The sequence below is a fragment of the Anabrus simplex genome, chromosome 3, assembly GCF_040414725.1.
Source record: "Anabrus simplex isolate iqAnaSimp1 chromosome 3, ASM4041472v1, whole genome shotgun sequence".
NCBI classification, from domain to species: Eukaryota; Metazoa; Arthropoda; class Insecta; order Orthoptera; family Tettigoniidae; genus Anabrus; species Anabrus simplex.
Window position 1 is genome coordinate 483,781,469 of NC_090267.1, and position 12,231 is coordinate 483,793,699.

The 12,231-nt window shown below is 37.6% G+C and overlaps 1 protein-coding gene across 2 annotated transcripts in view; it reads right to left on the bottom strand.

Annotated features, from left to right (window-relative positions):
• Ankle2 (ankyrin repeat and LEM domain-containing protein 2) overlaps window positions 1-12,231 on the bottom strand; it is an 86,856-nt gene that overhangs the window by 37,689 nt on the left and 36,936 nt on the right. For both annotated transcript variants that reach the window (XR_010859561.2, XM_067143605.2), the window contains exons 3-5: window positions 11,479-11,790; window positions 4,613-4,765; window positions 880-1,076 (exon numbers count right to left, since the gene is read on the bottom strand). Coding sequence is in view for 1 of the 2 variants with exons in the window: in XM_067143605.2 (XP_066999706.2) it covers window positions 880-1,076; window positions 4,613-4,765; window positions 11,479-11,790 (662 nt within the window). In the remaining variant the exon portion in view is untranslated. The remainder of the gene's footprint in view (window positions 1-879; window positions 1,077-4,612; window positions 4,766-11,478; window positions 11,791-12,231) is intronic.

Here is a 12,231-nt window from a genome sequence, read left to right on the forward strand (position 1 = left end):
ATATATATTTCATTTTAAGAACATGTCCAGCCTCCATAACCTCTAAATATTCTATGCCTTCTGTGTTACAAGTATCGTGGAAATCATCAACATTATTTTCCATTCTTTCCATGTGCAGTTAATGGATAAGCCGGATATTTTAATATGATTATATTACTGCAGACAGAAAATTGCACTAAAATAAAAATGATCGGACGTTGTTTCTTTTTCGTCACTTGCTGCCATACAAAGCTTATACAAAGGGACCTGGTCTGTATAAGCAGTTCATTGAATAACTATAACAGAGTATACACAGGAGGCTTATACACACTTTATTAGTAACAAATTGCACATAAACAGCGTATAAACCTTGCATAAAAGTTGTTCGCCATTTATTAGTAAGACTGTATGAATTTGGCCTGAATGAGTTATTAGCCACTGCTGTAATTCCAAGAACCATTAGCACAATGAGAAGTACTGTATTTTAACAATCATTTTTCTTTACGTTTTTTAACTTTTACTTCTTTAAATGATGTCATGTTATTTTCCAGAAAACTAGAATTACATTTTGCAGAATATTAACAGTTTTACATTTTGAACTAATTACACACTCCATCACTAATAAAGAAGAAAAACAAGATTTTCAAATACTTTTGACCTATGTTACAATTATTGTGAATGCTAAGCCACAAAATCTAATAATGATGCACCTATCTGTTAAAAATCATCAAGGAGTAGAATTCAAATTAAAAATCAGTACCTGGACAAATACGGTGTAAAAGAACAATACACTGTACACTATAGTTCTGTCAATGACGGAATGCAAGACAGAAGGCTGTTAGTAGTTAGAAGAGACCTCAAACAAATAACATAATTACAATACAAAAACTACTGACTTGCCTGCCAACTCTTTCCAATCCCTTCTCAGTGTCTTGTAGACTCACAGCAGAAGAAACTCCAAGATTGCCAGCGTCACCGGTTTTTATCCGAGGTGGGGTCTTCCACTTTTTACGGAAAATTGCTGCATCTGCACCGTTCATCGGTCCCGCCAAAGCATGCATCTCAAGACGTGGACTGAGCAAATCGCAGTCCACATCCTTGAAAGAGAAAAATGAGGTTCATGTAACATACAGGTTCTATTATACTTTATAAAATACTTTTTCCCTACTTGTTTAATGTCGCATTAATACTTGAAGGTTTTCGGCGACGGAAGTATATGAAAGGCCTAGGGCTAGGATTGGGAAGGTAGCGGCCATGGCCTTAATTAAGATACAGCACCAGCATTTGCCTGGTGTGAAAAAGGGAAACCACAGAAAACCATTTTCAAGGCTGCCAACGGAAGGATTCAAACCCACTATCTCCCGAATTCAAGCTCGCACGGTAAAAACATACTTTTATGAATGTGAAGTTTTATGGCCACTGTCCACAGTAAAATGCAAGAGTAAATGACACAGAAAATGTTTCGTAACGATATCTTCCCTCAACACAATGACTGTCACCACACACCTATGTGAATCACTTGGTTTCCACGCTACATTTGAAGAGATCTGATTTGGCTTGCCTTTAGTGACCGGGATTTTCCCTGCTTCAGTGGCACTCATACCGAGGTTTGAGTTACCTCTACAGGGATTACTGATTTACGACCCGTCGTTTTCAAACATGGATAATGGATGAAAATGGATGAAAATGAATGAAAATATAAGTAACAATTCTCATCACTCTTCAAAGTTCAAAAGACCATGTCATACGTTGCTGAATAACTGTAAGGAACATGACATTCCTGTTCTCTGGAAATAAAAAGCCAAGGTATGACTTTGACTCTCTGTTACTCGACACCACCTTTCTTCCACAACAGTTTCAACAATGAAACCTAAATCACCGAAGGTAACAAACAACCTGCCAGCAAATGCTAAAAGTATGGCACAAAAAAAAAATGGTTGTAAGTTGTGTTACCAAGACAGGAAACAAACTGCTTTGATTTATTACTGTCCTCGTTGCCCTGGAAGTCATGCACTCTGCTTCAAACCTTGCTTTAGGCTTTACCGCCAGTACTATATGATACACCAATGGCTTGAATAATATCAAATTCCAATTATTATTTCAGATTTTATCGATTGTTAACTGACAATATAATATCCTTTAGATCACTGGAATGTATATAGGCCTACAGTAAAACCTCGTTAAGATGTTTCTGCAGGGGACAACAAAAAAAGAACGTGTTAAGCGAGAAAACTTACTACTGAATATACGAATAAAAAGTATCCAACAGGAATATGGAAACACTAGATACGATTTTTTCTGACAAGAGGACATTTTACGTTGTGTATCCAGTGAAAAGAATATATACCATTTCTAAAGAAAGTATTGAAAGGGGTGAAAAACACAAGAGAACAAATATGAAAACCTTTTTTTCGCTTGGGCTTATAAAAAACAAGTGCACTGAAAGGTGTGAAAAACACCAAACAACAAATATGGAAACACGTGCACGGGGGCCAATAAAAATATCGAAGTATTATTGCAAATAACACCCTTTCTAAAAAATGTCAGTAGAAGCCTTTTATTTAAACATTTATTTAAACTTTATTTCCCGTCACACTCTTAGACAGGCGTCTCCGAAAACCATAAAAGAGTAGTTAGTGGGACGTAAAACAAATAACATTATTATTGTTACACTCTTAGACAATAAAATGGAGGTTACACTCAACCATGTGCAACCAGGAGGAGCGACTTCGGCCATCATTTTGAATAAACTTCGACCAACTTGAGTGACAGAGTCGAAACTCAAAGGTGCAAGTTCAGCATTCGCGACCTCTGCACGCTTTAAGATACGAATGCCAGTCTACTTTCTGACAGATTTTAATTTTGTCTTCATTAATAAGGAATTCCACGACTTTTTCCGTATCCATAACTAGGCTATCACAAGACAAATATGCACCACGCTAGTCAATTTCACACGGTTATGTTCCTAATCATGATACAGGCTACCATATCACGCGACAAATATTTCCTTCACTTTACCACACAACACAAAATAAATTTCTAACTTCTGAATGGAATGCGAAATACAAGCACAAATAGGCTCAACACTGAACATTCCTGAGGCTAATGGCTTGCTTCCCGAAGGTGCAACTTATCCTGTGAAGTTCACAAATTTGAGACCTTTTCCCGTAATCACGCAACTGTGATGACGGCTCTTACCTGAGTTGGAAATCACATTTCTTTCATAAGGGATGTCAAATCAAATTTTCAGACTAGGAAAAAAGTGATCGTACTAAGTGGTAACAGCGAAAATTTGTGATGCGATAAACGAGGTATTTTAATGTAGATTTAATACAATGATAATTGGGACTTCGAATTTACAACATACCAAGCGGGAAAACGTATAAATGAGGGACGCAATAACGAGGTTTCACTGTAGGTAGATAATATGATATATTGTAAACACTTTCTTTCAAGATGCATTAGTGCATTTTATTGTTCCTCAGTGCTGCTGATGAACATGTATGTCATCAAAGATTTTTAATTTCCATGTAACAAAAATGACTTGTTAACATAACAACTATCTTCTACTACCTTCTTCCTTAAAGAGATAAAAGAAAGACTTATCAGCTCCTGGTGCGATTCATAAGCTTAATTAAGGCAGCAGAGTGCGTGTTAAGTATTACATATGTAAAAACTGGTGATAATGACCTGTCACTGTGCTCACGTAAGAAATCTAACAGGAGGAGTGACTTAGCAAGTAAGCATGCACTGATGCAGCAAATATAAAAGAAACAGATGGGCCCAAAGTTTTCGTCGACAATCTCTTTTTAGTGGATGATGGAATAAGAACCTCAAAACCTAGTAGGTTCAATTTTCAAAGATGCCACGTAGTGTGCAGGGAAAGATTGTGGTTGACTTTGTAATGAAAGTGCCGGCCCCGTGGTGTAGGGGTAGCGTGCCTGCTATCTGATGGTGAGATGGCGGCCCCGGTCTCGAAAGCTCAGAATAGCAACCGAGAGGATGTGTCGTGCTGACCACACGACCCCTCGTAATCTGCAGGCCTTCGGACTGAGCAGCAGTCGCTGGGCAGGCCAAGGCCCTTTCAAGGGCGTTAAATGCCATGGGGGGGGGGGGGGGGGGTTGTAATGAAGGTGGAAATGGGTGCTGTGTTCTCGACAGGAGGCAGTCTCTTGTGAGGGGATGAGTATGGTGAGGTTTCTGGAAGTTAGGTAGCAGAAAGCAATAACACGTTGTAGGGCAGGCAGGGAAACAGACAGAAGAAATTTAACACTCCATCCTCGTGGGTAGAGGCTGAGATGCAGTAGACATGAATTCAGAAAGAGTGTATGAGAGCATAATTTGGAGAGTTTGTAAGTATGGTAAGTAATCTGCTGTAGGTAGAATTTGAAAATCATATCAGAATAATCAGAAAGTAAAATATGTAAGTACCGGAACAAATAGGGTAGGGATGGCCTAAAATGGATGTCGAGCGCAAAAGAAAGAAAAACAAAAACATGAAAAAAAAAAAAAAAAAAAGAGAAAACAATAAGGAACGAAGGTCAGTGGAGAAAAGTAGTGTTGGCAAGCTATCCATGCATGCTTTGTCACAATAAAATACGATGAAAATTGAAAGGAGTGTCCGTTTACATACTGGTGGGGCAGACGGTTTAAATGGTGTTCCCACAGTAGGCTGAACTGAATTATCTTCTGATCTCCAGACAGGAATATAGTAATGTTCTTCCAACAAATCCATAATCTCTTTCTTCAAACTAGAATCTGGAGATGTCACTCGACTGCATACAATCTGTAGGCAAATAAAACGCAAGTGTTAACATAAATTTCAAAATATAGTAAAGTTCTAGATTCTTCAAGAGTAAACATCATCATTACTACAATAGAACTATTGAGGCACCCAGTGAGAAAGGGAGCTATGTTATACAACCATGAAACGGAGAAAAATTGAGTGTTTTTAACTGTTCATTTAACTATGTTTTTGCATAACAAAGAGAACATTTCTTTTTCTATGAATGTAAAGGTAACATAATCATAAATGTGGGAAAATATGAATTTTAAGTTGCATGAGCTTTTTGTATGAGGGGTGTAGTCTTAAAGACAAACGTTTATAGGATAACTTTGAGTGATGATTTATTAATGCTGTAGACTATTTTGTCTCTAAGTTGAGGATATTTCCTGAAATGCCTATTTGTTTCTGTAACTGATAAACATACAGAGTAAAATTAAACATCCGTTGTAGGTTAAATGATGGTGAATGAAAGGCATTTGTTAGTACCTATAAATGCCTATTTGACCGTTACGGCCTACTGTTTCAGGTTGATTTCTAAGTGTACAAAGTCAAGGGAAGTCATTTACATCCCCAGCACCATCTAAAACTTCACATGCTTTGTGAAATGGACTTGCTAGTGGAGATCAAAGAGTAACAAGTCATTTTGAGGAAACTGCAAATACTTCACTTATGACAAACATGCTGCTTCCAACTGCAGATGATAAGTTGACTGAGCCTACTGCAGACATTAAGGACAAAATAAAAACAGAAGAGCAGACAGTTCACCAACTGGTCCCATGTTTCAAAGAAGAAAACAAATATCTTTTCTCGATTCAAATACATGATCCATATCAACAGTTCAAACATCTACAGGGCAACTGCATTCATTGGTTTAATTCATAGATATCCCCCTCTGTCTAGTTCTTAAGTATACCAATAATTCATTGGCACCACAAGTTTAATGAAGGACAAGATTGATTCCACAACACATCACATGTTGCTACTAATGCAACAAACATCATATTAAGGATTATATTTGTGACAGCTGGGTATGATGCCCATTATCAAGATTTTTTATCAAGGACTCATCTTTTTAAAAGTGTTTTTTCTTTTTTAGATGTGTTAGTTTTCAATGTTTTTAACGTACCAATCTGACTATAGGCTGAAGTTGACCCTAAGGGTTTAAACCAGTACCGTTAAATAATGTTTAATGGCAACATAACAGATTTTTATCAAATTTAGTTGCATGTGGCATTAATGTTAGTGTATTGAATAGGCAGGCCCTATTTTACCTTGTACCTTGTAACAACTGTTAATACCGACCCTGTGGAGATTTTTAATTTGGAGATGTAATTGTAATTTTTTGTATATTTCGGTACAGGTCTTCATTTTTCCTTTTCATCCAAATATTATATTTATTCTTTTGGTCCCAAAATGTTCCTAGTATTTTGTTTTCCTTCTTTCTTTCTTTTCCAGTCCTCTTGTTCAAAGTTAGGCATTCTGATTCACATAGCACCGCTGCTTTAACTGCAGTTGCATAGTGCTTGATTTTTCCCAGGAATGATATCCACTATTTTGTTATAATGGTTTTGTGTGAGTTTGTAAGCCATTTCAATCTTCTACCGTAATGCGGCATTGTGTTGGCGTAAAAAGAATTTGTTTCATCAACGTCCATCGTTGTAAACAACATGGCAGTGTCCTTGCATGGTCTGTATTTATCTAATGCAGCTCTTGAATGCATATTAGGTGAAAGTAGCGATGAAAATAATCCGCGTGATAATGAAAGTGTTGGTGATGACGATTATTCACAGCAGGAAATTACGTGTGATGTACATAATGATATAAGTGAATGCTCACCCGAGTGGTCATGGACACCTGTTGATTCGAATTTTATTCCAACAAGAAGGTAATTAGGCATGTTATTACTTTGCATGCCACCTTTTTGTATGTAGATACATCTGCATGATATGAACTCCGTATCCACTTATTTTGAACAAAATCAGCCAAGTCGTTTAGAAGTTATAGCAATGTTTGTGACAGCACGTAAAATTGTGATATTTTATTACCGCTGTAGGGTAAAATTTGGACAACTTTTAATACTGGCTTGAAGGGTGAAGAAAGTTAGCAGCTTCAGTTTATCTGGAAATTGGAAAGAAAGAAAAGACTGGCTATTTTTTATACTTACCAGTTTAACCAAAAACATTCAAGTCCTTCACGTTGTAGTTTCTACACCAGTTAAAATGACTAATAAAGCAGTTTCATATTCTAACTGAAAATCAGAGAAATTGATCACTTATTTTAAATTCAGTTAAATGTATGAAGTAATAAATCAGAGGTTCTAACTTCATCTCGTAATTTCCTTTTTTTACAATAAAACTAATTAGAAATTTGACAGACATCTTTTACAAATGAGGAAAGTCTCTCTTTAACTACAATGTACTAAATACATAGTAACATACTTGACCATGGATGGAATCGTTTCGCTAAATTTTTTTGTGAAATCGTCAAGAAAAGAAACTTAGGAACTCTCAGACATTGTCGAAGAATTCAATTGTAATTTTTGTTTGTTTTTGTTTTGTTTGAGGTAAATCTTTGGTAAAATCGCCATCGCAGGAATTAAGACATTTGTGAAGAAGTTGATGAAATGATGATTTGGCAGTCAGTTTCAAATACGTTTGGTGCACGTTGGAATCTCGCGACAAACTTCCAAAGCCAGAGGTATTATGCATAAAATTGTGGAAGAAAGTGACGTGAGAAGCAGTAACTGAAACAACATGATGCAGAACTCTATGACTGTTGAATGAAAATACAAGAACAAGAATTATAGAAAGCCCACAAGCAAAATCGATAAAGGCAAATCGTAAAAAGATAGGTCGAATGGAAATTCTAAGTTCCCATGGAGGGAATTAGATATTTTTCCACCAATAGAGCATATCAAAAATCAAATAAAAAATTAGATGTATGGCTTTTCAGGCGTTTGCCCACTCTGAGGAGTCTAGTGTCAGACCTAAGACGAAACGCTGGTTAATAGAGCAAACGCCTGAAAAGCCATACATCTAATTTTTTATTTGAAAAGATAGGTCATCAGGCGAAGGAGTGCAATTGAGTAAAAATGATCAAGACAATGCTCATAAGGCTGAAGGAAGAAACTTGCTATATATTACATCAGAACTTGTGCTAGTTCATGACTGACAGTGATGCAGATAAAGTGTGGTACCTCGACAGCGGCTGCACATTGCACATGTGTAAAAATCTGGACTATTTTTCACAGGTAGAATCCGATATTTATGACAATTCAAAGTTGGCAAACAGTTCTATGACGAAAATAAGTGCAAAAGGTGCTGTGACAATGTCAATGAGCGTTGATGGTCGTGATAAAAGTTTCAACCTATGTGATACATTATACATACCTGATCTGTGTACTAATCTATTCTCAGTTGAGATGATTGTAGACAGGGGTCACCGCGTGGTGTTTGACAAAACATCTGCTCGAGTTATAGATGTGAACGATAGTACCTTATTCGTTGCACATAGAAAAGACAGACTTTATTACATCAACGGGTTGTACACCAAAGTACAGGGAAAATTGCCCGAACTGAACATATATGAAAAGGGTCTATTATGGACTGACACATTTGATTGGGACATCTAAACATAACGGATCTATGTGAGGCAGTGAAGAATAAAAGGATAGAGGGAATCAAAGTCATCGACACTGAAGAGGATTTTGAATGCAAGATCTGTCTCCAAGGTAAGAGGACCCGTACCCCTTTTCCGAAGAAGTCCAGAAGGAGAATGGAACCAGCGGAATTGGTTCACTCCGATAGTTGTGATTCTATGAGGGTTTCCGCGAATGGAAATGTGAGTTACTTTGTCACATTTGTCGACGATATGACTGGATGGTGCGAAGTGTCTTCGTCAGAAAAATGAAGTCATTAATGAGTTTCAGGACTTCAGAAAACGTCTCAAAACACAGAAAAACGCGAAAGTAAAGATTTTGTAGTCTGATAATGGTACGAAGTACGTGAATTCCCAATTCGACGCAATGTTGAAGAGATCCAGTATCGTACTGTGCCTGATGATTCCGCATAGCCCGGAACAAAATGGAGTAGCGGAAAGGAAAATCCGTACACTCGTTGAGATGGCCAGATGTTTATTAATGCAGTCCGGACTTCCTCCCCCTTTCTGGGCAGAGGACAAACTCCTTATGAAGCCTGGATTGGAAAGTTCCAAATTCAAAAAATTTGGATGTGAAATCTACAGCCTAAATCGATCGCCAAACATTAGAAAATTCGACCCTCTGGAGAAAAAGGACATATTCCTCAGATATGCGGAGCAGTCCAAAGGTTTCAGAATTTGGATACCACAAGAACGAAAAGTGGAAATCTCACGTGATGTCAAGTTTTCGAGAGGAGATAGAAAAGAGCAAAAAAGAAAATTACAATCATGATATTTTCCGAAGTCAGTGCCCAAATGTAGAGCACTTTCATGAAGATCATCCTAGCATAGAGTCAGAGCAGGTTGATCCTTTCATCAATGTAAACATACCTCCTAGACACAAAGAACGTAGAGAAAGCATCAAAGATTCGGATACGTCAGAAGAATTTCTTGGTTTTGAAAATGAACCAGAACCAGAAATACGACAATCTCCAGGAAGGCCAAAAATGATTTGTTCGGGAACACGAGGCAGACCTCGAAAGCTTTACCAGGAACGTGGTGGAGGACAAAATGATTCGGTGTGTCTGGCTAGGTTCCAATTCAGATGGCATTTTCAGGTCCAGAGAAAAATGAGTGGATGCTGGTGATGGCAGATGAATTTGTCTCCATTATAAGAAACAAGACCTGGGATCTCGTAGACCGCCCAGAAAATAGGACGACAATTAGAAGTTGTGCAGTCCTTAGGAGTAAGTACGGAGCAAATGGCGAGATCACAAGAAGGAAGACTAGAGTCGTGGCCAGGGGGTTTTTCCTAGAGGCCAGGTATAGATTATACTGAAACGTTCGCACCAGTAGCACAACTCAGCTCAATACGAATGGCTATTGCGCTCGCTGCTCATCATGGAATGTATGTCCGACAATTTGAAGTAGCAAATGCATACCTAAATGGAATTGTTGAAGAGGAAATCTTTATGGAGGTACCAAACTACACCAGGGAAATACTCAAATTCATCGTACAGGAAAGCAATGGAACATCCGAGATCATAGCTGAAGCCAAGAGGATGCTGAAGATGCTGAACAAGGATTGTGTGTGCCGTATTAAAAGGGCTCTGTATGGCTTGAAGCAGGCCTGCGGCTGTTGGCACTGATGCTTGAACGAGCGAATACTAAAGCTTGGTGTCAAACCAATGTCCGGCGATTCGAGCGGCTATGTAAAGGGTTCAGATGCTGATGCTCTCCTAATCATAGTTTATGTTGATGACATTTTAGTTTGTCATGAAGCTCGAGAGAAATTCATGAGGTCTACAAATTTCTACAAAAGTCGTTTGAGGTCAAAGACATAGGAGACATTAATTACCGTCTTGAGATTGGGTTTTCTCGAGATGAATCCGGTATCACCTTGAAACAGAAAGGTTACATTATGGACATCTTAGATTGCTTTAGAATGTCTGATTGCAAGCCCGTGGCCACACCAATTGAAGCTGGAGTTAAACTGTCAAGATCGAGTAACTTCATCCAAGGATGACGGTAAGAGGCCCCCATACAGAGAGCTCATAGGTGCTCTTATGTACCTGTCAACTGCAACGCGTCCAGACAAATCCCATGCAGTGAATGTCTTAAGCCAATACAATGATTCTTTTGGCAAAGAACACTGGCAAGCAGCAAAGAGGGTACTGAGGTCCCATAAGGGTCGTTCTGATGTGTGAATCATTTTTGGAAGCGATACCAGTAATTTAACTGGCTATGGAGATGCTGATTGGGCTGCATGCATCAACGATCTCAGATCATACACTGGCTTCGCCTTTACAATGTATGGCAGAGCCGTATCTTGGAAATCCAGGAAACAACGGATAGTGGCATTGTCCTCAAAGGAGGCTGAATATATGGCCTTGAGTGAGGTTTGAAAAGAGGCAGTGCACTTACTACGGCTAGCAAGGGAAATAGGCATTAACAGCACGTCGACTGTACAGCTATATAATGACAACACTGGAGCTCAGAAGCTAGCTGGAAATCCTGTTTTCCATTCTCGGACTAAATACATTGATGTGTGACATTATTTCATACAAGAGGTTCTTTCATCTGGGGACATTTATCCCAAATACTTGTCAACTGAGAAGATGCCTGCAGATATGCTAACCAAGGGACTACCGAAGGATAACCACTGGAAATGCTTACAATGTCTGGGTGTCAGAAGACTGAAACGTTGAAGATGGTTCAGCCTTCGAGAGGGGGTGTTGAGAATATTTATATATAGACTACTCATATGACTCTGGCTGAGCCACCATCAAGTAGCGCCACCTACACACTAGGGTTTCTTTTTCCATTCTGACACGTCACGATTGTAATCTCCACGTCTATTGTTTTCAATGTATCCATCCGTGATTTACGTAAACAGTGCTGACCTTATTACTTTCCAAAACATTGTGCCTTTTCAATAATAATAATAATAATAATAATAATAATAATAATAATAATAATAATAATAAAATAATAATAATAATAATAATAATAATAATAATAATAATAATAATAATAATAATAATAATAATAATAATAATAATAAGTGCAATACTTACATCTTTTGGAGTCTGACCAAATTTATTCCTTGGTGTTCTATCACACTGACGACAAGAAACTAGAGTTTCAACAACTCCTACAGCCCCAAACTTAGCAGCAAAATGTAGAGGTGTTTCATTCAATCCTTTGTCAGGAGTATTAAGATACAAATCAAGTAAAATCGAAGCTCTATCTGCACAATTCTGTTCATCATCGTCTCCATACAGAAGGCCAACGAAAGCTGGATTTCCAACAGTCTGGATGATGAATTCACTCATAGTGGCATTTTTAGCCTTAGCTGCCACATGCAGGGCATTATATCGAGAACCTTCCTAAAAAAACATTAAAAAAAGAATCCAAATTTATTATACAAAAAATACATGTTAAGAATTTTTTTAAGTTTATTTATTGTCGCTTTAACTTAGAAAGTCATATCGCGACATTCATAATTATACATACAGGATTATTACATTGATTAGCCTACATAGAGTTACAATAGTAAAAATAACAACAGTACATATTGGTCAGATAGTGATTAACTGATTAGGTATATATCATTGAATAGATTTGTTTGTCTAAAAAACTTAATGATGTTTTTACAATGAGTATCTTTGTTGAAGATGTCACATACACCATTATTCGGGTTTAAATTACACATTTGTCTTTGTTGATCGTATAGATGACATTCTAGTAAAATGTGCTCAACAGTCTTTCTTTTTTGACAGGTGCCACATATTGGTGGAGGTTTCTTAGAGAAGATATGTACATGAGTC